The sequence below is a fragment of the Sapajus apella genome, unplaced genomic scaffold, assembly GCF_009761245.1.
Source record: "Sapajus apella isolate SASKATOON/1434 unplaced genomic scaffold, GSC_monkey_1.0 scaffold3, whole genome shotgun sequence".
Lineage (NCBI taxonomy): Eukaryota > Metazoa > Chordata > Mammalia > Primates > Cebidae > Sapajus > Sapajus apella.
In genome coordinates, this window is record NW_022436943.1 from 28,439,252 (window position 1) to 28,466,976 (window position 27,725).

The 27,725-nt window shown below is 33.4% G+C and overlaps 1 protein-coding gene and 1 long non-coding RNA gene across 51 annotated transcripts in view; one reads left to right on the top strand and one right to left on the bottom strand.

Annotated features, from left to right (window-relative positions):
* The window catches only part of RIMS2 (regulating synaptic membrane exocytosis 2), a 692,961-nt gene that overhangs the window by 520,853 nt on the left and 144,383 nt on the right, over positions 1 to 27,725 (top strand). For 19 of the 50 annotated variants that reach the window (XM_032245837.1, XM_032245921.1, XM_032245944.1 and 16 more), the window contains 2 exons: positions 14,349 to 14,521; positions 15,341 to 15,592. The exons of 19 other annotated variants lie outside the window; for them this stretch is intronic. In XM_032245837.1, coding sequence (XP_032101728.1) covers positions 14,349 to 14,521; positions 15,341 to 15,592 — 425 coding nt within the window. The remainder of the gene's footprint in view (positions 1 to 14,348; positions 14,522 to 15,340; positions 15,593 to 27,725) is intronic. 12 more of the 50 variants (XM_032246171.1, XM_032245967.1, XM_032245981.1 and 9 more) reach the window with 1 other exon arrangement.
* Positions 20,169 to 27,688, bottom strand: LOC116528800. The gene is made up of 3 exons (XR_004259209.1): positions 27,552 to 27,688; positions 23,759 to 23,766; positions 20,169 to 20,181 (listed from the first exon to the last, which is right to left on the bottom strand). It is a non-coding gene; the product is annotated as an uncharacterized LOC116528800 (long non-coding RNA).

The following is a 27,725-nucleotide window of genomic DNA, read 5'->3' on the forward strand; positions in this document are numbered from 1 at the left end:
TTAGCTAACAGCTATTCACTTATTCCTTGCCTCATTGGAAGAAATTCTCCTTTATTTCTCATCACTCATGTTATATAAAATATCTACATTTAAAAATTTGGTGGTGGCCAGGAGCAGTGGCTCACACCTGTAATCCCAACACTTTAGGTAGCTGAGGCAGGTGGATCACCTGAGGTCAGGGTTTGAGACTAGCCTGGCCAACATGATGAAACCCCATCTCTACTAAAAATACAAAAAATTAGCCAGGCCTGGTGGCAGTTGCCTGTAATCCCAGCTACTCGGGAGGTTGAGGTAGGAGAATCACTTGAACCCAGGAGGCAGAGGTTGCAGTAAACTGAGATTGCTACACTTCAACCTGGACAACAAGAGTAAAACTCTGTCTCAAAAAAAAAAAAAAAAACTTAATGGTAACTAATTTTAGTGACATTTTAAAGATTTTATATTTTTACTTGTGATTAATCTTCGATTTAAAAAGTTTCTGGTTTAGGTTTATTTTTCCTTAACATTCCATATTAGCTGATTAAGGCTGCTATAACAAAATACCATAGAAGGAGCGGCTTAAAGAACAGAAATGTATTTTTTTAGTTTTGGAGGCTAGAACTTTAAGGTCAACGTTGTCTGGGCTGGCTCCTTCTGAGGCCTCTCCTTGGTTTTCAGATGGCTGCCTTCTTGCTGTGTCTTCACTTTGTGTGTGTCTGTGTCCTAATCTCTTCTTATAAGGACACCAGTCATATTGGATTAGGAACTATGTGACTCCATTTTACCTTAATTATCTCTTGAAAAGTCCTAGCTTCAAGTACAGTCACATTCTGAGGTACTGAAGAGGAGGATTTTAGCATAGGAATTTGGAAGGAACACAGTTCAACCTATAACACATCTCTACAAAGTAGCTAATGATATTTTAAATAAAAGCTTTGCTGCATTATGAAAGCATATTTAATTACAATGTGAATAGAGATTTTAAAGCAACTAACTGTAACTGTTTTGCTTTGAATTTTTGATTTATTTTTTGATTTTATTACTTTTCCCTATTCCGATTTTTACAACTGCCTTCTCAAATCCTAAGAGATAAAATATTTTGGTTTTGTGTTTGCAAATGCATCTTAAAAATTATCTTAGCCATAAAAACCACATTTAAATAGGATTCACAAAGCCATAATTTTATGCTGATATTTAAGCATGGGTCCCTTTCCTTTATATGTACTTGTGAATTGCTACCTTTTACCATATAGTCACATTTTAAGCCAGGAAATGTAAAAAGACTATTTTTAATTATGAAAAAGTCATCCAGTGTTGCAGTATTATGTAAAAAGAAAAAGTCATTTGTTGAAACCACAACTTGTATATTATAGAGCACTGTAGAATTATAGCAGAAATTTTAATTTATCCCTATTTAGTAAACATAAATTGCATGCAGCTACTTGCAGATAAGAGGGCCAATCTATGGAAAATAGCTACAATTCTATGTAATCGCTTTGTTCAGGAGCACAAACTTTAGTTGTAATTTTTCTTTAGTTGGGAGGATTACAGATATTATTTATTAGCAAAATAAATCTATTGTTGTATTAAACATTTGGAAATTTGATTACTTCTATTGCATCGGTTTTGAAGATTGTAAAATAACACTCCAGTCTGGAAACAATACAGCCAACCTTGGAATGTATTTTATATGAAGGAAGGGACTTTGCTGATAACTTCAGAGGACAGAAACATCTCTATAGCACTAGGGCTAGCACATGGGAGTGTCTATTAATCATAGTTATTTTTTAATATTTATTATAACATGGGAGGTAGGAGTAATAAAATATATAGTTGAATTCCATTCTGATAGATGAATAAAAACTTACTACCTCAATATAACTTCCTGAGTAACAAAGAAATGGCTGCGATTTTATTATTGGCCACTTTCAGGTCATTTTCATGACTGGGAATGCTTACAAACAAGGCTAACAGTCTCCAGGGTCCAGGCACATAAGAACATGTTACTTCTTAAGCCCTTTTTGATTTTCTGCAAAAAAAAAAAAAAAAAAAAAATCAAATCGCCTAAATTTTAAATGAGTTTAAAGGGGTTATTCCAATACAACATAAAACATGTTTTTGTTTAAGTTGGTTTATATAATATTGTTGTTAATTAAAGTTTTACTTTGTTAAAATCCATCCAATTATACTTGCAAGTAGTGTAATTTTAATGCTATTTTGTATTCTGATTATTTAGGTCATTTTAGATAGATTTTTCAAAATTTCAGAAAGGGATGAAAATCTTTATTTTAAACATATACCTAAAGTAGAAAGCAATATGAGTATTTTCAAAAGAAATTGGTTCTAAACTTGCTTGTCCAGTGTCCCATTAAAAGGAATACAAATTATCACTTTTAATTAAAAATAAAAACAAATTCGATAATAAAAGTAAAAAAAAGTTTAATGAAATAGACCTTTATAGTAGCAAGTTGTATAATCTTAGTCAATCACTTCTCTATTTCTCAATTTTCTCATCTATAAAATCAGAAAACTATATAACATTCTCTCTGAGGCCCCTTTTAGCTTTAAATTATGGCGAATTTGTGAATGTCTCAGTGATAAATGAATAGGCAAATGTGTGGTTCGGCACTAGGTAAATTTTCTTGGCTGTTCTCTTCAACATAAAAACAGAGAGAGAGAGAGAGAGGAGAGAAGGGGGTTATATGAGTCTTCTTTCCCTCTCTGTTTGAATATTTTTTCACAACTTTAGTAGTCATTCAGTGGTCATTCCTTATCTTTCTCTTACCTGCAAGTCAGAACTCCATATGTGGAGTATTGCTGAAGTTCATCAGCTATGATTCTGGATTCTGGTTCTGCAACATTAAAGAAAAGAAAATGCCAGAGAAATAACCAAATGAATAACAATAAAATGAAGGAAATAATGAGTAAAGAAGGACTAACGGAAGGAAGAGAAAGGGGATGATGAGAGGGGGGAAAAGAAAAGGAGAAAGAGAATGAAAGGAAGGAGAAAAGGAAAGAATGGAGGAAGGCAGGCTAGCATATCCTTTCAGTCCAAGAGTTCACTATCAAATTAGAGAAATGCATGTACATAAGTAATGATGGTACAAAATAGGCTGTGTTGAGTGATACAATTTTCAAAAATACACATACAGAGGAAGAATAGCAGAAGAAATATTCATTTGACTGGGAGAAATCTGGGAATAGAATAGAATACATGAAGTAGAGGACATGTCAGGCTGAAGAGAGCGCTTAAACAAAGTTATAGAGTTACGTGAGCACAAGCCATGTTTAACAAACAGCTAAGAGTTCTTTAGTGTGGAAATATACAACAAATGGGGATATGTATTAGGAGAAAAGACTGGAAAAGTTGGCTGGGACAAGATTGTGGAGAAATTTGAATCTCTCAGTTAAAAATATAGAATGTTCTACATTTTAAATTTTATGTTTATATTATTATATAGTATTTTGATATTTTAAATGCCTACATTTTTCACACCTATATATGTTAAAATTTATATATCTATATTCTTTTAATATTTTAATATTTATATTATTTATCTTTTATATTATTTTTCTATATTTTATACAACCCATATTGAATGATTGGTTTTGAAGATTTTCAAGGAAGTTGCTGATATGAACAAATTTGTGCTTTTAGAAGATAACTCTAATGATAAGATGCATTTGAAAAGGATATTACAGACAAGGAGTCCCATTAGGAGGCTATTGTAATAGTCATCAGCAAGAAGTAATTGTCAGTCTTTGTCCTTGCTTTGACTGTTGGCTCCATCCCAAATGATCTTTCAGTAAGCCCAGTTGATACTGCTCTGTCTTCTTACACAGGGAACAAGAGTAGTAGACCTCTTCAGATTTCTAAAGAATGTAACTATATTTGCCCTATCCCTGAGTTTGATAGATCAGAGCAATTCTCAGGCCCCTTTAGGAATAACGTTACATAGTTATTCAAGCTATTATTTAGCCCTGATTCTATTCAACACAAGTACCTTGAGTTATGCTATGCTATTGCCTTCTAAAATACTAATAATTGAAAGGCAACTTTAGTTCCTATCTCCAACTCATATATTTTTGTTGTGTTTCTGCCTGCTTCAGATTCCCAGGGCATTGGTCCTACTGCTATGTTCTCATGTCTTATTTCTGTTACAGCTTTTGGGATGCTAGCTTGCCACATGATATCTGTAATATCTATACCCTATATCCAATTATATAAAGTCTTTAAACATTCATAAAAATCATATAAATAAGCCATATAATGTTTAAAGATGGTCACAAAGGGCCAAGTGCCAGGAATTCTTATGGCTAGTGAGAGTTTCTTTATGACTTTTCTTAATTCTAGCTAGATCTTATGGGTTTCTGATCTGAGGGCTTGGAGAAGCATTTAGTCATAACAATAACATAAGTGCTTTAAACTGGGAACATTTGTTTAGATTAGCAGCAGGCATTTTGTTCCACCCTCTGGGGCTTGGATAGACATGAAATTGTATGTGTGTACCAGAATATTATTATTAACATATGTAAGGGTCTGAGAAAAATGAACTTTGAGAACACTTCTTGACTGAGGCAGATATTTCAGATGACATGAGCTTTAGCTATTACTGAATAATAAAGGGTTGACAAATAAATCTAAAGCTATTGAAAAAAATTACTTATATGGTTACATCTAAATCAATACATAGCTAAGTGTTAATGTTATGTTACATATTATCTATAAAATGTTAAAAAGCTGTTTTATCAGATGTGAAAAAGAAAACTATATATAAGATATTTGAAAGTTGTTTGTAAATCATAAAAAGTATTTAAATTGTAATTATTATTAGTGTTATGGTGATTAATTGTCACCATCCTCAGTTTAACTTTCCTTAGTATCAAGTGTAAACATAATTATAAAATCTAACTTGGGCCAGGCATGGTGGCTCACACCTGTAACCCTAGCACTTTGGGAGGGCAAAGCAGGCAGATCACTTGAAGTCAGGAATTCAAGACCAGCCTGCCCAATGTGGTGAAACCCCATGTCTACTAAAAATACAAAAATTACCAGGCATGGTGGTGGGCATCTATAATTCCAACTACTCGGGAGGCTGAGGCAGGAGAATGGCTTGACCTGCGAGATGGAGGTAGCAGTGAGCCAAGATTGTGTCACTGCACTCCAGCCTGGGCAACTGAGTGAGACTCTGTCTAAAAAAACAAAACAAAACAAAACAAAAACAAACAGAACAAAATGAAACAAAAAACCTAACTCAAGTAGAACAATTTCAAGAATGAATAAACCTGAATTTCCAAGGTGGATTTGCTATTATCCTACTCTAAATAAATAAACCAATCTAGTGTCAAAGGACAATGCTCTTTTATTTTTTGTTTGTTTTTTTGTGAGACATGCAATTAGGAACCTATTTATAAAGTATTCATAGTCATATTCATGTTTTTTTCAAGTCAAGGTAAAATTTTTGAGCTTATGGCTTAATGATGGTGTAAGTTTAGTATCATAATCTACAGCTTCTTTCATTTCATCATGGACTATGCCTAATTATTATGATGGTAAATATTTACTATGTGTCAAGACCTGTGATCTCATTTAAAGCTCATATTGGTCCTATTAAGAAGATATTATGTCCACAATATGGATCTAGAAGCAGACTTAAAGAAAAAACTTGCCTAAGATTGTGTAGCTCCTAGTAAGTAGAAAAGCAGTTATGCTCCCATATCTTTCAACTCTTAATCCCTTGGTCATTATGGTATACTGCCTCTTATCATCAAACTTAGACAACTGTTACGATTTTCATCAATATTGTTGCTTACAGAATATGTTTATACTATAAAGTCAGAATTTTTTTTCTGACACAGACCAGGAAGAGTTTGCATTCCGGAAAGTATAACAGTCCTGTTTGCACTCAGCTGTTTATAGCAAAACACCTGACAAAATTATCTGAATAAACTAGGAATGTTACTTCACACAACAAGAAATCCAAACAGCCTAGGTCTGGTGCTATTACTTAAGACCTGAGCACTCTGTCTTCCTATTCTCCTTTCGTTATTTATCTTATATAATTAAAACATCCATTCCCATAATCACAGAATGGCCACTGTAGCTGTAGGCTCAGGTTTGAACTCCAATAAGAAAGAAAAAAGAAGAGGGAAAGTCATATTGTCATGCCAGCTGTGTCAGCTCACTGTAATCAGAAATGTAGTAGCTCTCCCCAAACCCCACCCTCAGATTCCTGCTTGTATTTCAGAGGTCACATTCATATATTCATATCTTAGATACAACGTAGAAAACGAAGTTGTTTTGTTTTGTTTTTAGTAAAATCACTATGGATTCTTTTAATAAAACCAAAGGGGGAAAGGGAATATTTAGTAGGCATTCAGCAAAACTGCCACAAATAAATAGGTATTAAATACTTTAGTTACCAAAAGGAAAGACCAAGGACCCATTCATAACCCCCGGATAACTAAATATTTAGATATTTATTTCCATTAAATGATAAGTAGTATTTATTGACTGATTAGAATGGAGGTTACTGGGAAAGGAGGAGCCAAAGATAATTCACAACTTTTCTAGGTTTTAGTTGGATATTGAACCTATAGTGCAGGGAACATAAGAGATACAAGTAGAGCTGGTATGGGGTGAAAGAATACATTTGGTTTGGGCTACATTGAATTTCATGTGCCTACAAAACAATATACAGGAGATGTCCTGTCAGCATCTAGGTCTGAAGTTTGGGAGAGGTGAGAATAAGAATTTTATTAGTCATTACTTGATATTTAAAATGGGTAGATAATGGATTATATCATCCTGGTATAATATATTATAGTTAAAAGAAGGGGTAAAGATGGAAACTTTGAGAAAATATAATTTAAAACCAGGTTAGGGAAAACAAAGCTGAGAAAGGAGATTTAAAACTTATAGTCAGGGACGTAGAGTAGAACCATGAGTGACATTATCTAAGAAGCCATTATGGGAAATTTTCAAGAAGAGAGGGGAAGGAAGAAAATTAAAAAGATACCACTGACTGGTAAATTAGGATGTTATTGGAGGTTTTTGTTCTGGTGGGTTTTTTTGAGAACTGTTTTGGTACATGATAGAATGGGTTAAGAATTGTCAATTCTCTTGAAGAGCATGGTAAATTCATTTGTTGAGGGCAAAAGCAAACGCTTTGCAGCTACCTAAGATCTCTAAACCTGGGGTTTCATTGCAGCACTGGCATTTGTATCTCTAAAAACTGAGAAATCGATAGAAATAAATTAAGGTTGTTTCTCAAGGAGAAGCTGATTACTAATGGACATTGAGTTCCCACAAAGCCAAGCCTTGGGGAAAGTCATAATTGACTACTGGCAGTAATTCTTCCTCTATAAATTCTCCAGGAAAAATTATTCACCTCACAAATTTCCTTCACATCAAGCGACAGCTGGTTTGTTAGTAAGTCTTTGCATACATGCTAATGGCTACCCTTTTTTTAACTGCAGCTTTTTACCTTAAGCTGTTCTTGCTGTTTCATGTTTCGAAGACTTCACTGGATTAGTCTGTTTCTACATCTATAGAATGGAGAAAATGCCTTCTTCACAGGTTCAATGTGAGCTTTAAATGAAATCACAGGTCTTGATACATAGTAAATATTTATTGTCCCTTACTCATTGTCTCCTAAGGGGTCTTAGTGAGCCCTATAAACAAAGCCTGTATTCCTAAACCCCACAATCAGTGGTATGCCCAACTGTTTGTTCAGTGACCACTTGGTAACTTGAAATCAGCCATAATGGGAGTATTTGTATTACAGAAATCAGAAAACTCAATAAATTGGCATGTTTTCCCCCAGAAAGCTAGTTGTTAAACATTTACTGTAACACCACTGCCTATATTCACCAAAGAGAGTGAAATGATTAGGTGGCTAAACTCTATACAGCTATCAATCCAATATCTTATACTGTGATTTGATACTTAATAATGGAAAAATACTTCAGTATATGGCCCAGATAAAGCTAAATCATTCCAATCATTTCGATCATTAAACATTCATTGAGTTCCTTCTAAGTGCCAGGCCCAGATATAGATAATAAGATTACTAAAATCAACAAAAGTCATTATCCTCTGGGAGTTTATAATCTAGCGGGGGTGGGTAGATTGCAAATAGATGGATAGATAGATGATTGATACGTGGATGGATGGACAAGGGAGAAGTACACATAATATGACATGATAAAATTATAATAAAGGCATGAGTAAAGTAGTTGAGGAACATTTGAGGCAGTGATTAATTCTCTTTGAAGGAGTTAAGGAAGACTTCACAAAGGAGGTGCCATCTTAAACTGTGCCTTAGAGGATGTCTAGACCTATTTTATGGAGAGGGTGTTGAGCATGGCTCATCCTACCTAACTGTACTTCCTTCTGACTTCAGCTATCACAAAGGCCACCTCATAAGGTTTGTGGGAATTAAATAAAATTATCCACATACATTATTTACAACAGTACATTTCACAGGGTATACCAGTAACAATTGTAGCTAGTTTAATTACTATACCAAACTGAAGATGCCATTAGGCCTGAAGACTATCAAGAAAGAAAATTCAATGCCTCAGTCTCCAGTGAAAACTTTATATCCTGGTCTCCTTCACAGACTGAGGCATGATGTTCATTAGGCTCAGCTTTACCGTGGACTCCTTCCCTTTGAGCTTCACAGCTATCAGAAATCTTTGAAGCTGGGGTTTCATTTGCAGAATATTGTTTACAAGACTAAATCTTAAATTTAAGTCCTCAAGTCTCTGCAGCCTTTTCTCTCTGCCCGCTCCCTCCCAAGTTTAGACCATTATCACACAATATCCTCTTTAGAAGTCATAGCTAAACAGAATTATCTCTGACAAATACATTTTTTATGCAATTCAGCATTCATATCAGGCACTAATAAAGAGCCTTGGGTAGGACAGAGAAAAACATCATCTGTAAGTAGCTCATCAAAGAAAAAGTACCTGCAATTGTGTTACTGTTAAAGAGCAACAACTATTTTCTTTAAATTATGATATAAAATAAAAACAAGACAATGAAAATGAACATGGTTATTTAATTGACTGAAGTGCAGGAATTCCCTCTGCCCTGTTTTTCCTCTGCCTCCCAAAGACTGATACCAAGAGCCCTGCCCAGAACTTCAGCCTAACTTTTATCTGCCTTAGTGTTTTTCCCCGCTATCTTTTGAATAACTCAGCATTTCCTTCCTGAATATGATATTCAGGTATCCAAGTACTTCTTGATAGCATAAGACTTATTTTTCTTCAAAATTGGGATTCTATATTGTCCAGTATTTTGCAATAATTAATTTTTTGATTAGTGTTTTATACAATAAATTGTAGTTATCTGGTGAGATTTATAAAATTGAAGACAAGTGATAGTTAAGGAAATTCATAATCCTAACCCCCATCTTTTGTCTGAAGATCAAACAACCAGAGTTCTTGAGGTGCTTTAGAGAAATCATACTAGAAAATTGCCTAACCTAAGAACTTCAAATGAGAACTGGAGAAAGTGAAACTGATTTTAGAAATTTTAATTCTTTTAAGTGTACCATTTTAACACTTCAATAATAGCCTTCTTTTCAATAGAACTCTGCAGATGCTGTTACTTTCCACTAATGTTAGATATATAGAAAGAACCTTAACTTTTCCAGGCCATTTAGGAACTCTAAGAGTCTGGAACATCCTGAAGAATAATCATTTCCTGTAAATTTTTCTAGTTCATGATCTTCTTAATAGTAATGTACAAAACATTAAAGTGTTGTTCAGAAAAACTTCCTTACTCTCTTCCAAGATTTTAATCATCTCTAATCGAAGCACAGTTTCCAGCTGAGATCATGATATCCTAGGCAGTAAATCTTCTTTGTTTTTGTTCCATTAAAGAGAATGGTTAACAGACCATTCATTGTTCATCTATTAACTGTATTCTAATACATGCTAATTATTTAAAACATTATGTATCATATAGTGCCAAGTTAACACCAGTCATTTCCCAAATAAATATATTTATTTATTCACATTTATAGCTCATTACCTTGGTATAATAATGATTCAGCTGCTTCTCTCTCATTGTGAAGTATATAACTTCTGTCTGTCATATTTTAGGAAAAGCAAAACTACATTTATCCATTTTAAGTGTTGACTCTAGTATTAAGTCATTTAGTACTTGGATTTCTGGGGGTGGGGGTTGAGTTGTATATGTGAATATGTTATACTCTAAATATGTTCAAAATGTATTCTTCTGAAATTTTATTTATAAAAAGTATTTTTCATATTCTTTCTCACTGTCCAGATTTCTCATTTTTAAAAGTATATGTCTATTTGTAATGGAAACCTGAGCTAATCCCAATGGTAAGCATGCTCAGTTGTTTAGAAGTCAGTAGAGAAATATACCTGGTGCAAGTCTTGAGTAGATAGCAGAATCATCATTAGACTAGAGCCTTTAGCTAATTTCTCTTCTTTCTTTACTCAAACTATTCCATTCAGTGTCCTTCTATTTATGACCTTCTGCTTTAAGCATTGGAAATAAGCCTTTGCTATTTGCTAAGCATACTATTATGTATTTTGAATATATTATTTTGAATATATTTTTCTCAAAAATTCTTAAAATGGAGTTTATCCTTATCTTTCTGGTAAGAAAGCTAAACCTGAGAGTTTAAATTAATTAAGTTAAATATTTGACTCTTAGGTGCTAAGAGACACACAAAGATGAGGAAGATACTGTGCTGGCCTTTAGGAGTTTGTAGTCTAATAGGAGATTTGAAAATTAAACATGAGCACATTTACATATATATGCACACATACACATATATATACACACAGAAGCCTTATGACAGGAGGTCATATGTGATGAATTATACACACACTATCTCTTGTCATTGGGTTGTGTGTGAATAAAAGGCATAAAACCTTTATGCTATTTTAATGCTGTGAAAAAAGGCAGAAAACTACAGTATGGAGAATCTTATTTTTCCTTAAATTTTGCATATCTAAAATTTTAGCTCAGCAAACTGGATGATTTGAGAAGTCTTCCGATAAAGATATGAACAATGCACACCATGCTAACCTGTGTTTTAAAAATTTAAAAATGAAAGCCTTATTCTAGCCTTTGTGCAATTATGAATCATAGCAACAAGACTAGATATCATGACAGACCTAAAAAGACAAAGAATAGAGTAGACAAAATCAAAATCCTAACTACTTAAATTGAAAGTCAGGTCAGCAGTTAGGTTTCAGAAATGAAAGAAAAGCAAATCGGACAGAAACCAATCAGGAAAGCATGGGATACAAGAGTACCAGGTGGCTTTGGATATCAGGATAAGGTTCTAAGACAAATATTAAAAATGAGGCATGCCCTGTGTCAGCCAAGAAGTGTCATATATTTCCTGCTGAGATAAAGATATTCTTCCTCCTGCAGTTGGGAATCAGTATTTCCCTATTAGGTGATGAGATATGGATGAACCTGGCCAAATGGGGAAGGTGGAGTCTGAGGACATACTAGGAGTAAGTGGTAAAGTTGGGTTTAATATTTTTCTGAAACAGATCTCTTGGATCTATGTAAAAATAATTATGTTTTTGTAGTACGGTCTTAATATATTTATTGTTAAGTATTCCTACTTAATATTCTTTAGTCAAAAATATTCCTGAAATTTATATAAGCCAGTATTTGGCTACTATTTAATCATTATCATCATCATTATCATTGTCATCATTTGTCATCACTTGTCATGTGTCAGATATTGTGCTAAGTGCCTTACACGCATTATCATGTTTAATCCTTGCAGCAAGCCTTGGAGATAGGCAAAATTATTATTCACGTTTTAACAGATGCAAACTGAGACTCATAGAAGCAATTGATCCAAGATCACAAACCTAATAATTCACATAGCCAGAATTCAAACCAATGATTCAGTCCAACTCCAGAGCATTGGCTCTTAATGATTACATTATTGCCGTTACTACTGCTAGAGTTAAAACTTACAGTTTTCCATTTGATTTTAGATGATGTAATAATCCCATGATCAAGAATAAATGAGAAATATATTATCAAAACTGCTTTCATATTTGATAATAAATTACTTTAAAAGAAAGAATAGCAGATGGCTTTTCTTTTGTATTATAAATTATAAGAATCAGACAAAGTTCCCTATATGCAGTATATCTATCGAACAATTTTATAGCTTTGAAAAATTTCTTAAAACTTTGATTTTTGTATCAATAAATGCCCCAAAAAACATATAAATAAAATGAAAGCCTTTCATATATGCCTTACCTTGAGATCAAATTTAATTTAAATACATTTTGTGAAAACATATATAGATCATTTATTATATAGTATACACTATATTATTATATAGTGTACATATAGATCATTTATTATATAGTATATACCATATTATTATATAGTGTACATATAGATCATTTATTATATTATATAGTATACACTATATTATTATATAGTGTGCATATTGTGTATATTATATAGACAGATATAACATAGATAATGTTGATACCCTTCATTTAAATGCTATTCTGGGCAATGGCTTTAAACATTGCCATTTAAGGTAAAATATTTGGTATTTTAAAATGACTTTATTTGAAAAATAATATTATTATCTAAATTATCTTTGAATAAATCCACTGTAAATTGATAATGTTCCTTTTAAAATCCAACCCTGTCGTTCTATTTAAATAGATATTTCCTGGGAAAAGGCAGCAATTTTTACAAGAATTTAATTATATGCTTTTTGACAATTGAGAGTTTATCTAACAAAATAGAAAGTTAAAATGGACTAAGAAAGGCTAATTCTCACCTAAAGTGAATATATGTTGCTAGGTTAATGGATTTGACTAAAATTTTATGGAGCCTTAGAAATAATTCCTTTACTTTACATTTGAAGAAGAGTCAATTATTAACTTAAAAATGGATAGCTAGATACTGAGAGGTTTTGGAAAAAAAGCAACAGGTCACTTGTATCGGATCTATTGTTTAAACTATGCCCTGTTGCCACTCAGTTTCTCTTGGCCAAAATGTTTATGTCTATTTAATATTTGCAATGAATTGTTATTCATGGAGGATTGTTTAGGTAATTATTCTTTAAAACATAGCAAGTAGTTGATATAAAATAATCATCTTTCTAAGGCTTTTTGAAATTTGCTAGTATCTGTGATTAGAAAATTCTCCTTTGCAAAATTAACTAAATAAGAATGTTTCAGCATTAGGATTGAAGTGCATCTAAACAAATAAAAATCAATTAGCAAATAATCTCTTAACCCAATAATAGTCATATTTGATGTTTATAGCAAGAATACTGTTGTATGACCAAGTTGTAGTAATGCAGGAATAACACATACTACATTCACTTACATTATGCCAGATAACACATATGTCTTAGTTCTAATTTTCAAATCAGCCTTGCAGAAAAAGATATTATTGATTTTTTAAAAAGAAGCCTTTTACAGATTAAATGATTTGCTCAAATTTATTCAACTGGTGAGAGTTTTTCTTACTCTAGGTTTCCAGACACCAAGGTTTGTCCTTTTTACATCTTAACAAGAGGACTCTTAGCAAATGATTTTTTGTTGCCAAAATAAAGTTAAATTTTTTGCATTAGTTTTTACATTAAATGTATTTTATGAGAATAGGTCATTAACATAAAGCATTTATAATGGTTTTTAATTTACCAGAATATTTGAAAACCCCAGAATACTCTGCAACCCTGGCTGTGCCAGTTAACTATCTGATTATTTTAATTCCAGGAAGTTTGAACTATTGTAAATAATAATGACTTTTTCTAGTATTTCTAGGATTCATCAAAGTCCAGCAACCACTCTGAAATTAAACTTTCTCTTTTTTCTTGACTCGTCTAAAAAGAGTTAATGGTTTAATAATTAGATTTTATATTATCTCTAGGTTTTCAGTGAAGCATAATGGATTAATTGATGGCTACTAGAATTGGTTTTTTTAAAGTTATAACAGCAGCTTTATTGTACGTGGGTTTTTTTTTTTCAAATTTTATTAAAAAATAAAAAATTGTACTTCCTAATATTAAGCCAAAGTTTATTTCCCAGATTTTACCCAAATGTTCTTTCCTGAGGCCAGTGCTGTTTCGAAACTATTTTAATGGCCTTCATTGGGGTGTGGCAAAAACATTCTAATTACTTTGCTAAAAACAAAGGTTTCATATAAATTGAATTTTTCTTTTAGGATAATTGCCATTCACTTTTGTTTTATATGCAACTGAGTGGGGTTTTGCAGTTTCCTCTGTGGACAATTAAAGTGCTGAAATAGGAGAAAGCTAATAATTGCTTTGTGTGGTAATACTGACAACTTCTGCGTATTTGTCAATCTGTGTTAACAGTATCGATCAGGATGGGATCCTCATAGAGGGGCAGATAATGTTTCTACTAAATCTTCGGACAGTGATGTAAGTGATATATCTGCGGTTTCAAGGACTAGTAGTGCTTCTCGTTTCAGCAGCACAAGCTACATGTCTGTCCAATCAGAACGGCCAAGAGGAAACAAGAAAATCAGGTGAGTAAGGGGATTTCAACAGTAAATTTCTCTAAATATGATTTAGGTCCTTATGTTTCTTGGATGAACGTAAAACTCTTTATTTCTAAAAGGTTAATATATATTTTAAAACAAGGAGAACTTAACTTCTGTACATACTACTTTTTAATATATTTTAATCCATATTTCAGACTTCTTAACACAGAAGACATTTTTATGGAACTGTTGATAATTTTGCTTACTAAATCACTGGAAATATCTTTTTTCATTTTTATAATTTAAAAATTTATACCTTTATTATATCTTTACTGAAGTAAAAGTGATGGCTGAGACGAATTTTTAATGTTCCAAGAAATATGAAAAATAGTACTTTTGTTATTAGAAAACTTAAGAATATTACTTTTTCAGTGGGATGCTTTCCCCTCCTCTTGAAATTTTTATATATGAATAAAAATGTCCTCATCTTCTCAAGAAAATTTATACATGTAGTATATAAGTTAGTATAATTTGCATTTCCTATAGATTTTATAGATGCCTAAGCTAAATTTCTTTTACCCTTATTGGATTAAAAATTTATAATAGGGAGATCACAGCTTTTACCTTTTTTCATGCAATTTTGTAAAAGGAAAATACTATTTAAAAACTATTACAATTAAGTGCTACTTATACAGTGCTTCTCTAGTATACACTGAAGTAAGTTTTCCATCTTTAAAAGATACAATTTTTACTTGTGTTTTGATAGTTTTTGTTACCTTTCTGTTTAATTTCGTATGTTTTTTCTTGACTTTCTTTTTTTTGTGTGTTTATTTGCATGCCTTCAATTTGTGTTGCTTTCAAAAGACCAAAGGGAATAGAAGAGGGAGGGAAAGAAGGGGATAAGCACGAAGAGATAGTTCATGAGAAGGAAGAGGTAAAGGAAGAAAGAATTAATGAGAATGAGAAAGGGAAAGAGATTTCCAAAACGTGTAATAAGGAAAAAAACAGAGAATCAGGAGACGAGAAAAAAACACAAGATATACCCGAGCAAGGGAAAGAAAAAGAACAGTGGAATAAAGAGGATTTGCAAAGGAGATTCTCACAAGATGATTCCAGGTAAAATATGTTATTTTTAGGCATTTCCCATTAGTAGTGTAGTCTTTTTTACTATTCCTAAAAATTATTTTGTAATTTACATTTGCTTTATTTTCTTGTGTTTTATCTATTTAGTGTCTCATATTACTAGTTAATATGTTAGCAAACTATTATCAAATAGATTGATTTATTAAACAGTCTTGAATTTGTATCCCCAACTCTGATAGTCTGATTTATTTGGTTTCCAGTTTGTTATGAATAGCTGAATCAAATGTAAATTTCCCTGTATATCTTTTAACATGAATTACTATGTATCTTCTTTATCTGTAAGGTCTAATAAAGATCATTGAAAAGAGAAACATAAAAATTCTTTAGCAATATTGAAGACTGCTTTAGACAAAAATAAGGCAAAATTCCTTAAAATGAACTTCTGAAGTGGCTGAAAAAATTGAACTTATTTTATAAGAAATATTATAACTAGAAACAAACTTCAAAAATGAGTGAGAATATAGGTAGCAAACAGTAGAGTTTATTCTGGCTCTGGTTCCCTTGCTTCTTCTTAGTTTTCTAGTAGGTTCTAGTGCAGCTTGAGTCCTGCAGAAGATTACAAAACAGGGGCAGTGTTTTTTTTAATACTCTGAAAAGACAGAGTAGATGCCTCAGGGTTTATTAAAATGCAAATGTGGGGTTATGCCTTTCTTAAAGTCATTCCATTAGATAAATTTCTAGAGAGGAAACTTTGAACAGGGAGAAAGGCAGGGAAGAAATACAGGTAGCATGGCATAAAAACAACTATATTTAAATTTCATAGAGCAAGCCAGTAAGTATGAAGTTATCTTTACAGCATTATATATATTACATACAGTCAAATCAGCACAAGTGTGCAGTAAGACTTTATCCTCTGCTTGAGGATATGAAGTTGTTCTAATTATATTTTTATGAGCTGAAAATTGTAAATTATGTACATTTTGGAGGGATTGAGTTTTCCAGTAGTTTAGAATTTGATTTTGTGTTAAGCCTGCTCAATAAAGCACTTCCTAATTATAAGCAAGATTTTGTAACATTATATCTAAGCCCAATCTAAACTTCTGATTTTCTTACAGTTAGTGAGACAGATAATTGGGATAGATCTCTACCCATTGAGTATACAATTCAGTGATTTAGCTAATGTCATGTCACTTTTCATCTTAGATATATTTAACTATATTTGTGCTCTATGAAAGTTTCTCTATAACAGGCATTAAACATAAAAATGAATCTTAAGTGAGGCATATTTTATTATTTGAGTCTAAATTAGTAATTTCAAATCTGTCTTTGGTGTTTAACTTTGATAATTACATTAGTTTGCTAATAAAGATGACCATTTTTTCTGATTTCTTGGGCATAAGATTATTTCATCACTAATTCACAGAGAAAAACTTTCTAAGATGTCCTTGGAAAGAGACAGAGAGTTTCTTTCTTCCAAGAGCAAAGAAAAGAATGAGTCTCTAATGTGTTTTCTACATACTGTATAGATGAGAACACATGAGCCCATTTGTGTTTGCCTGGAGCCCAGAACCCACACTGGCATACGTGGCTTGCTGGGCAGAGATTCAGAGAAGACTATAACCTTAAATTTCTGATTTTTAAATAGAACTCACTTCACCATTTCTTCAAAAAAAGAGCACATTATTTTTCAAGGAAAAGGGAAAGATGGTATATTCTAGAAACGTGGTTCATCAAAGCCCTGCACTTAACTAAGTAACTGTGTAATTCTTCTAGAACTATAAACTAGAGGAGGCCAGGTTGATCTCTGTAGGAAACAGATACCTGGAACGTGGCAAGAAGTATCAACTGCAATTGTTTATAAGAAAATGTTGGTAGCACTCATTAATCATTGCAACACAGGCTCTTGGATTTGCCTTTACTTCTTAGAATAAATCTAACAGTCTTTATTGTGAGGGAAAATATGTTTGAGTATTCCAAGCATCATTTTGTTTTGGTAGTTGATTAACACAATCATAGACTGTTTAAACATTAATAACAACTTATGTTCTTGGAAAAATCTTATTCTATAATACCGGTTGGATATTTCATATCTGAAATGCTTGGGACAAGAAGTGTTTCAGAGCTTGGAATGTTTTCAGATTTTGGAATACTTGCATGTATGTAATGAGATATATTGAGGATAGGACCCAAGTGTAAACACTAAATTCATTTATATTTCATAAACACCTTATACACAAAATATTTTTGTGCGTGAAACACAGCTTGTTTGCATTGAATGATCAGGAGCAAGCAAAGACATCTATCTCAGTCACTCATGTGGACAATCTGTGGTTGTTTGGTATCATCACCATTTCTTACTCTGAATTTCTATGCTCCCAACAAGTAGTCACTTTCTTGCACTTATTAACACATAAGTACTTAACATTAAAAAATGTGACAAACTATTAATACAGTGAAAAGGTAATGTGTTCAGGAAATTAAGCAGCATAGTAGCATCACCAGAATTCCTGTATCAGCTGTTAAGCAATAGCAACAAAAAAACAGTGGCAGGCTTTTTGTCTCTCCTTACAATGTGGTGTTTTGATTTAAAGGTTACTGTTCATTGTGGCACTCAGCAAGTTTGAACATTTAGTATTTCAGATTTTCAATTAGGGAATACTCAACCTGTACATGACTGACATTTTATACTTTTCACTTGGAATCTAAGTTTTATTAAGGGTGGTGCAAAACTAATTGCAGCTTTTGCCATTACTTTTAATGGCCATTACTTTTAATGCCATTACTTTTAATGGCAAAAGCTGCAACTACTTTTGCACCAAACTAATATAAAGGAAAAAAAAAATTTACTTCAGAATTTAAATATTTATAGCAATGCTAGTACTTTAATTAACACAGTAACTACCATAAACAAAATCCATTATAATTGCTATTTTCATTAATTAGATCTAATTGTATAATACAGATCTTACTGCATGATTATGTTCATTTTATAGTAAGTCACATTACAGTAAGTCTACTGAATGTAAAAGGAGAAATGAATAGCAAAAAGTAAGTTCAAAAATAATTTGTTAAATGTTTGAATATATTTTTCCTAAGTTAACTAATGAGTAATATGTTCATACTTAGCTGTCTATATTTACACATATCAAAAATAAACATTTTTTAAAGTTTAATGAAATTAAGCATGTTAAAATTTCTAAGCCTGAAGGTTATGCAATTTTTTAGCCATGTGTGGATGGATGTTTGAGGATAGTTCTATATCCAAACAATGTCAGCAGGATGGCCTCAACAAATTCATAAGAATATTTGACGAAATAATTTGGTGCAGAAAGAGGCAATCTTAAGTAATTTCCCATGTAAGATAGAAAAAACAAATACTGAAAAGCATAGTATTGTCAAAAGCAACAATATTGGTAACTGTGTTCAAATTAAAAATCAAGAAATTGTTTCTCTATACACTTATAGTACTCAGGCATATCTATAAATGCTATAGAATTATCATTTCTCTTTTTTAAGAGAATTGCTGTTTTTGAGATAGAGAATTTTTAAGGAAAAATATAGCATCAGTTCAAATTTTCGTGAATAACTGGTTTTAAAAACCTTAACACCATTTCAATTTTCTAGCAAAAGATCTCATAATCTTTAGAAAGGCAAGCAGAGTAATTGTTAATGAAATATTTATCCAAAGTCATTGCTGTTAACATATTCTACATCAGAGTTAGTGTGAAAACAGATTATATAGCTATGTGATATAACTTTATATATACAGCCTATTTATGCCTATGTTATAGAATTTTAAAGGGGATGCAGAGGTCTCTTGAAAATAGTTGTGATTAGGACTCTAAAATACCTGGATTGTCATCCCAACTGTCATGTACACTTATCCATTTTGTCTATCTGGGCTTTTAAGCTTGTTAAATAGAGGAATGGATCTTTCAATGATTCACACTCCTTTCCATAGCTTAGATGAACATGGTACACAGCAAACAGGAAAGTGAGCATTGCCTATTATACTGACGATTTGCCTTTATTATCATGAATTCAAGAGGTAATTGGTTCTGTGACTAACCACTGGTTAGTCACAACAAACAACTGAATATAAGTTTTTACTATTTGGCAGATGTTTTCAGGCAGTATTTAATATTCTATTGATCATGCTTATTTATTGTTTTCTGAAAGTGTGTTTTAGTGCCAACTCATCCCAAAGGGCATGATGGGCTATGCTCCTCCACCAAGTATTACCTGTGGCTTGTGCTTTCTTTTTTGTTGTTTTTTCTTCCGTATCGCTAAGGCTATCTTCTATTTATTACCAATGAAAGTCTTGTAATCCCAAATACCTTCTACTCTGTTTTATATTTGTGCATAATACTCAACTGGGAACTTTTTAGAAGTACTTGAACATCAATCCTAAAGCTGTGATTCTGTATTTGTAAAACACCACAGGTGATTATAATGCAAGTAATGTGTAGATGCTATCCCTCCTCTCTTTTGGGTTGCTTGTATTTACTAAGGAAATTTCAGATCAGCTTGTCAATTCAGGAGGGAAAATTTCTGGGATTTTGATAGAGACTGTGTTCAGTTAGATCAATTTGAGGATTGTTGCTGTTATAAGAATGTTAAGTCTTCTAATCCATGAGCATGAAATGTTGTTCCATTTATTTATTTTTTTCTGCCCCATATGATCTGCAGAAAACATTTATTTTTTTCTTTACTTTCTTTTTTTTTTTTTTTTGAGACAGGATCTCTGTGACTCAGGCTGAAGTGCAGTGGTGCAATCATGGCCTACTGCAGCCTCAGTCCCCCCTGGCTCAGATGATTTTCCCACCTCAGATTCCTGAATAGTTGTGACTACAGGGGCATGCCACTACACCCAGCTATTTTTTTTTTTCTTTGCTTTTTTTGTAGAATCAGGGTTTGGCCATGTTGCCTGGGCTGGTTTTGAACTCCTGGGCTCAAGCAATCCTCCCACCCCAGCCTCCCAAGGGGCTGGGATTATGGGTGTGATCTACTATAAATGACTTCTTTACTTTCTTGCAATGATGTTTTGTAGTTTTCAGTATTTACATCTTATACTTCTTTTTTTAAATTTATTCTAAGTATTTTGCTTAGATGCTATTGTAAATGGAATTGTTTTATTACTTTTATTTTTCTTTGTTCATTGCTAGTGTTTAGAAATACAATTAATTTTTTATGTTGATCGTGTATCCTACAACTTTGCTTTACTCATTTATTAGCTCTAATAGCTTTTTGTTGATTCCTTAGAATTTTCTACATAGGATATCATATTATCTGCATTTAAAGATTTTTTTCTTTTCTTTTCTTTCTTTTTAATTATACTTGAAGTTCTAGGATGCATGTGCAAAATGTGCAGGCTTGTTACATAGGTATACACATGGCCTGGTGGTTTGCTGCACCCATCAACCCATCATCTACATTAGGTATTTCTCCTAATGCTGTCTTTCTCCTAGTCCCCCACACTCTACAGGCCCCAATGTGTGATATTCCCCTCCCTGTGTCCATGTGTTCTCATTGTTCAACTCCCACTTATGAGTGAGAACATGCAGTGTTTCGTTTTCTGTTCTTGTGTCAGTTTGCTGAGTATGGTTTCTGGCTTCATCCATGTCCCTGCAAAGGACATGAACTCATCCTTTTTATGGCTGTATTGTATTCCATGGTGTATATGTGCCACATTTTCTTTATTCAGTCTATCATTGACGGGCATTTGGGTTGGTTCCAAGTCCTTGCTATTGTGAACAGTGCCACAATAAACATACATGTGCTTGTGTCTTTATAATAGAATGATTTATAATCCCTTGGGTATATACCCAGTAATGGGATTGCTGGGTCAAATGGTATTTCTAGTTCTAGATCCTTGAGGAATGACCACACTGTCTTCACCATGGTTGAACTAATTTACACTCCCACCAACAGTGTGAAAGCGTTCCTATTTCTCCACATTCTCTCTAGCATCCGTTGTTTTCTGACTTTTTAATGATCGTCATTCTAACTGGCGTGAGATGGTATTTCAATGTGGTTTTGATTTGCATTTCTCTAATGACCAGTGATGATGAGCTTTTTTTCATATGTTTGTTGGCCGCATAAATGTCTTCTTTTGAGAAGTGTATGTTCATATCCTTCGCCCACTTTTGATGAGGTTGTTTTTTTCTTGTAAATTTGTTTACGTTCTTTGTAGATTCTAGATTTTAGTCCTTTGTCAGATGGATAGATTGCAAAAATTTTCTCCCATTCTGCAGGTTGCCTGTTCACTCTGATGATAGTTTATTTTGCTGTGCAGAAGCTCTTTAGTTTAATTAGATCCCATTTGCCAATTTTTGTTTTGTTGCCATTGCTTCTGTTATTTTAGTCATGAAGTCTTTGCCCATGCCTATGTCCTGAATGGTATTGCCTAGGTTTTCTTCTAGGGTTTGTATGGTTTTAGGTATTATGTTTAAGTCTTTAATCCATCTTGAGTTAATTTTTGTATAAGGTGTAAGGAAATGGTCCAGTTTCAGTTTTCTGCATATAGCTAGCCAGTTTTCCCAACACCATTTATTAAACATGGAATCCTTTCCCCACTGCTTGTTTTTGCCAGGTTTGTCAAAGATCACATGATTGTAGATATGTGGCATTATTTCTGAAGCCTTTGTTCTGTTCCACTGGTCCACATACCTGTTTTGATACTGGTACCATGCCACTTTGGTTACTGTAGCCTTGTAGTATAGTTTGAAGTCAGGTAGCATGATGTCTCCAGCTTTGTTCCTTTTGCTTGGGATTGTCTTGGCTATATGGGCTCTTTTTTATTTCCATATGCATATATATGTATCCAATACAGGAACACCCAGATTCATAAAACAAGTTCTTAGAGAGCTACAAAGAGACTTAGACTCCCACACAATAATAGTGGGAGACTTTAACACCCACTGTCAATATTAGACAGATCAATGAGACAGAAAATTAACAAGGATATTCAGAACTTGAACAACTCTGGACCAAACCAACCTAATAGACATCTGCAGAACTCTCCACCCTAAATCAATAGAATATACATTCTTCTAGGTACCACATCGCATTTATTCTAAAATTGACCACATAATTGGAAGTGAAACACTCCTCAGCAAATACAAAAGAATGGAAATCATAATAGTCTCTCAGACCACAGTACAATCAAATTAGAATCAGGATTTGATTTCTTAATCAGGATTAAGAAACTCACTTAAAACCACACAACTGCATGGAAACTGAACAACCTGCTCTTGAATGACTACTGGGTAAATAATGAAATTAAGGCAGAAACAAATAAGTTATTTGAAACCAGTAAGAACAAAGACACGATGTACCAGAATCTCTGGGACACAGCTACTTTCTCTTTTTCAATCTGAATCTCTTTTATTTCTTATTCTTGCCTAATGAATCTCCTCTACTATGTTGGTTAACTTATGGCTAGAACCTCCTCTACTATATTGAGTAGAAGAGGCTCATGGAAAGTTATTAAACAGTGATAGCCATATAGAATTACTTTTACATTAGCTATCCAAGCATTTTGATATTGTTTCTTTTACCACTCATCCATTTTAGAATAGTCTAAGTAAAACTTTAAGATTTTATCTCTCTTAAAGAACTGGTATAGCTGCCTTACTGATAAGAAAATAACGTAGCCGATTGTATTTTCTTTTTTATGTAGTCTGTCAGCAAGTTCAAGTGAAATGCCCAAAACCAATGGCCAAGAAATGCCATTCAATTTCTTGGAGAGAGAGAAAGATATACTGTGAAAATATATATATGTATATTCCATGGAATTGAATATATATATATATATATCATATTATATATATTAATATATGTTATATATATATATACATACACATATATGTTGAGACGGGGTCTCACTCTATTGCCCAGACTGGAGTGCAGTGGCATGACCTCAGCTCACTGCACCTTCCGTCTCCCAGGTTCAAACAATTTTCCTGTCTCAGCCTCTCAAGTAGCTGGGATTACAGGCATGCACCACCATGCCTAGCTAATTTTTGTATTTTTAGTAGAGACAGAGTTTTACCATTTTAGCCAGGCTGGTCTCAAACCCCTGACCTCAAGTGATCCCCCCACCTCGGCCTCCCAAACTGCTGGGATTACAGACGTGAGCCACCATGCTTGGTCTTCTTGGACTATATTAATACTACCATATTAGATATAATAATTGACATTTTTCACTTTCATCTGTTTTTTATTGTACACATTAAACATGTAAAACATGATGTTTTGATATGCTTGAGATACACACACACATACACACACACATTCACACAGCATTTACTTTAGTCAAGCAACTTAACACACCCATTATCTCATATAGTTACCTTTCTGTCTTTCTTTTATTTTGTATGTGTTAGGAGTACCTAAAATCTACTCACTTGTGTGCCTTCTTTTTGAGGGTTTGTTTTTCTACTTCTATTTTATTACAATTATGAGTTATGTAACTTTTTGTTACATAACTGAAATTATATATGCTGCTAAATTTAGTTAGCAGTTTTTATAGTTTATCAGGCTATCAGGCAAACTTTATTTACAATTAGATCTCATTACCAGTCTCTTCTTGAAACATTTTGTTTGCCCTCTTGGCTTTTATGATTGTCTCTTAGTTCTTCACACATCTCTCTGGCCACTCCTATCTTCTCTGTGAGCTTTCTGTACGTCCTCCATGTTGACATTTTCCAGGATCCCATCCTGGGCCCTCTTTTCTTCATTATCTACATATATCCTGATAGTGCATTCTGCTTCATGGCTTCAAGTAGCATATATGTATTGATAACTTCCAAATCTATATTTCCATCCCAGGTCTTCTTCCTAATTATCTGCAAGAACTGTCCATTTGGGTTTTGGACATCTTCCTGTACATCCCAGGGGCATACTAAGCTCAGTATGTAAAATAAAATTCATTATACCCCTCACCAAACCAGCAGTCAAAATAAATAACTTACTCCTTCTTCTTTCTATACACTGAATCTCAGTGCATGGCCCAGCACTGCTCAAACCAGAAACCTGGGCATCACTCTTTACTAGTTCTTCTCCACTGACACAATTCCTTCCCTCCATTTACCACATCTTGTTGACTCTAATGCTTAATTGCCTCTGAAATACGTTTATTTCTCTGTAACCCCATTTCTTCTTCCATAATTTGAGATGTTATCTCTCATGGAGATTAGTTTAATAGGAAATTATTATCTTAAAAAAAAAACTCATAAATCCAAGCTGTATTAGTCAGCCCATTTTCATACTGCTATGAAGAAATGTCCGAGACTGGGTAATTTGTAAAGAAAAAGAGGTTTAGTTGGCTCTTATTTCCACATGGCTGGGGAGGCCTCACAATCATGGAAGAAGGTGAAAGAGGAGCAAGGCACATCCTGCATAGCAGCAGGCAAGAGACCCTTTATAAAACCATCAGATCTCATGAGATGTATTCACTATCATGAGAACAGCACTGGAAAAACCCTCCCCCATGATTCAATTATATCCCACCCAACCCCTCCCACGAAGGTGGGAATTATGAGAGCTACAATTCAAAATGAGGTTTGGATGGGGACACAGCCAAACCATATCACAAGCTCTTTAGGATAATAGCATAAAATAAGAGTAGTCAGTTTCTCTGAAGAGTTAATTTGTGAAAACATGAGAGAAAAAGATCTCTGCATTGGTAAATAGATAAACAATATGGTATATTCATACAATGAAATATTATTCAACTGTAAAAAGGATTGAGCCACTGATTCATACTACACCATGGATGAAGCTTGCAAAATTTATGCTAAGTAAAGGAAGAAAGGCACAAAAGGCTATATATTGCATTACTCCATTTATATGAAATGTCCAGAATAGGAAAATCCTTAGAGAAAAGTAAAAGCAGATTAATTGTTGCCAAAGAGAAAGGAGACTGGAGAGTGACTGCTAATAGATCAAGTTCATTTTTTAGGATGATGAAATGTTGTCAAAATAGACAGTGGTGACAGTCACACAACTTTGTGAATGTTCTGAAAGCTACTGAATCATATACTTTAAACGGTTGTATTTTATCACCTTTGAATTATATTTTCTTTAAATGCTGAAAAGAAAGTCTCTGAAAAAAAGTGGGAAAGGAGAATCTCTAATCTGTGTTGCTTCTTCAGTAAATATGACTTTAGTGGTGATAATATGCAAACAATATTTTATTTAGGGTTTAGTTTGTCAGGCATCTTTTATTCTAATACTTTTTCAGAGCCACCTTTCCCTAAAATATTCATTCATCTCTTTTTTAATATTTTTTCATCCTTGCATATATTTTTAAATTTCCAGAGTGCTGAAGATGAATAAAGCACAGACCTCATTCTCAAGAGAAGGTGATTTTTTTTCTTTGTTGTTACTGTCCAAAATTTATTCTTTGGGCATAAATATAATCATTGGCCTAAAACTGTGAACTGTCTACATATTGAAGATTCTCAATTAATAAATACATTAGTCTCAAAAATTTAGGAAAATTACTAGGTTAAATGTTGATATGCCATCATGTTATTTTCCATGTGTGGTAAACTTAAAGTGTACTCATGACTTCACAGTCACTATATAAAATCCCTGCAAGTGACTAATTTGAGAATAGGTCACATACATGGTCTGAAGAGATCTGAAGACAGAGGACTGAGAAGGCACATATACTAGAGTAAGAACCTGAAGATGGAGGAGGACATGGGATCAGAAACATAGCTGGATAAACTGGCTTTAACCAAAGGAAAAACAAATATGAAAATAGATAAGTTTTCAATAAGGAGTTGGGAAGTTGGTTATTACTGCCTGATGGACTTAATTTTCTTAATCACATAAGAGGTAAAAATATAAGTTTAAAAGTTGAGTTGGGGGGTTGAAGATTTGGAATAATCACTGAAGAAAATATGAGAAGTAGCTGACCATGGACAAATTAAAGGGTTAATGAATAGTTCTGCAGGTTGGAGACAGTTTCAAGAGACACCAGTATGAGAGAGCAGTGTGATCTTTCCCAGTAGCGTTGAGACAGGTAAAGTAAACAGTTAAGTCACACTATAGCGTTTATTGAGAAGTGGGAGTTTTGATGGATGGAGTTATTGGAAAAATAGCAGTAGAAAGAAACTGAGAGTGCTTGTGTAAATGTCAGTGCTAAATGAGAAAGAAGAAAAGTTCATATGGGAACTGATGAAGTAGAATAAAATAGATGAAATCCAAGAATTGGAAAATTTATATGATATAGTAAAAATAGGGTTCTGGGAGGTAAGAGGTTTTAGTAATATGTCTTTGAGGCCCGTGAGATGGCTCATGCCTGTAATCCCAGCACTTTGGAGGCCAAGACAGGTAGATAGCTTGACTCCAGGAGTTTGAGACCAGCCTTTACAAAATATGCAAAAATTAGCCAGACATGGTGATACACACCTGTGGTCTCAGCTACTTGGGAGGCTGAGATCAGAGGATCCCTTAAACCAGTGAGGTCAAGGCTGCAGTGAGCTGAGATCACACACTGCACTCCAACTGGATGACAGAGTGAGACCCTTTCTCAAGAAAAAAAAAAAAAAGAGAGAAAGAGAATATGTCTTTGAAATGTAAGATTTTATGTAGACACTATTCCATTAGTTGAAAAACTCTGTAATGCAGCATTGGAGTGAATAGAGTGTAATGGAAGAGAAAATAAATATGAAGGTAATTGAAGTTATGTAAGTTTGGGATTATGAGGCAGTTGGTTAGGTTTTTGTAATGATTATTTGAGTCCTTTAGGATAGTGTTAAAATTGAGAATTGAAGAAAAGTCTAAGCCACCTCTCAAGGACTTTAGTAAATGAAGGAGTCACCATTAGATGCCAGAAAGGAAATAAAAGGTGCTGGGTGTCAGGAGGGGCAGAGGTATAAGTTAGCATAGCCAGTTATAAACTGCAAAGAAAGTTAAACTTTCAAATAAAAGGGAAGATAGACAAGAAAAAGTAGCAACTAGCCAGAAATATTACAACCTAGGAAGAAGGATAAGTTCAGCGGAAACAGCGTGTTTAAGGAAATACTAGGTTTTAGTTAAGATAAGATAAAGGTTGATACTGCATTCTGTGTAGTGGAAAGGGTTCCCCTTGCTATTGGTGTTGCCACACTTTTGGGGTAGTCATTTCTACTAACTGATGGTATTTCTAATT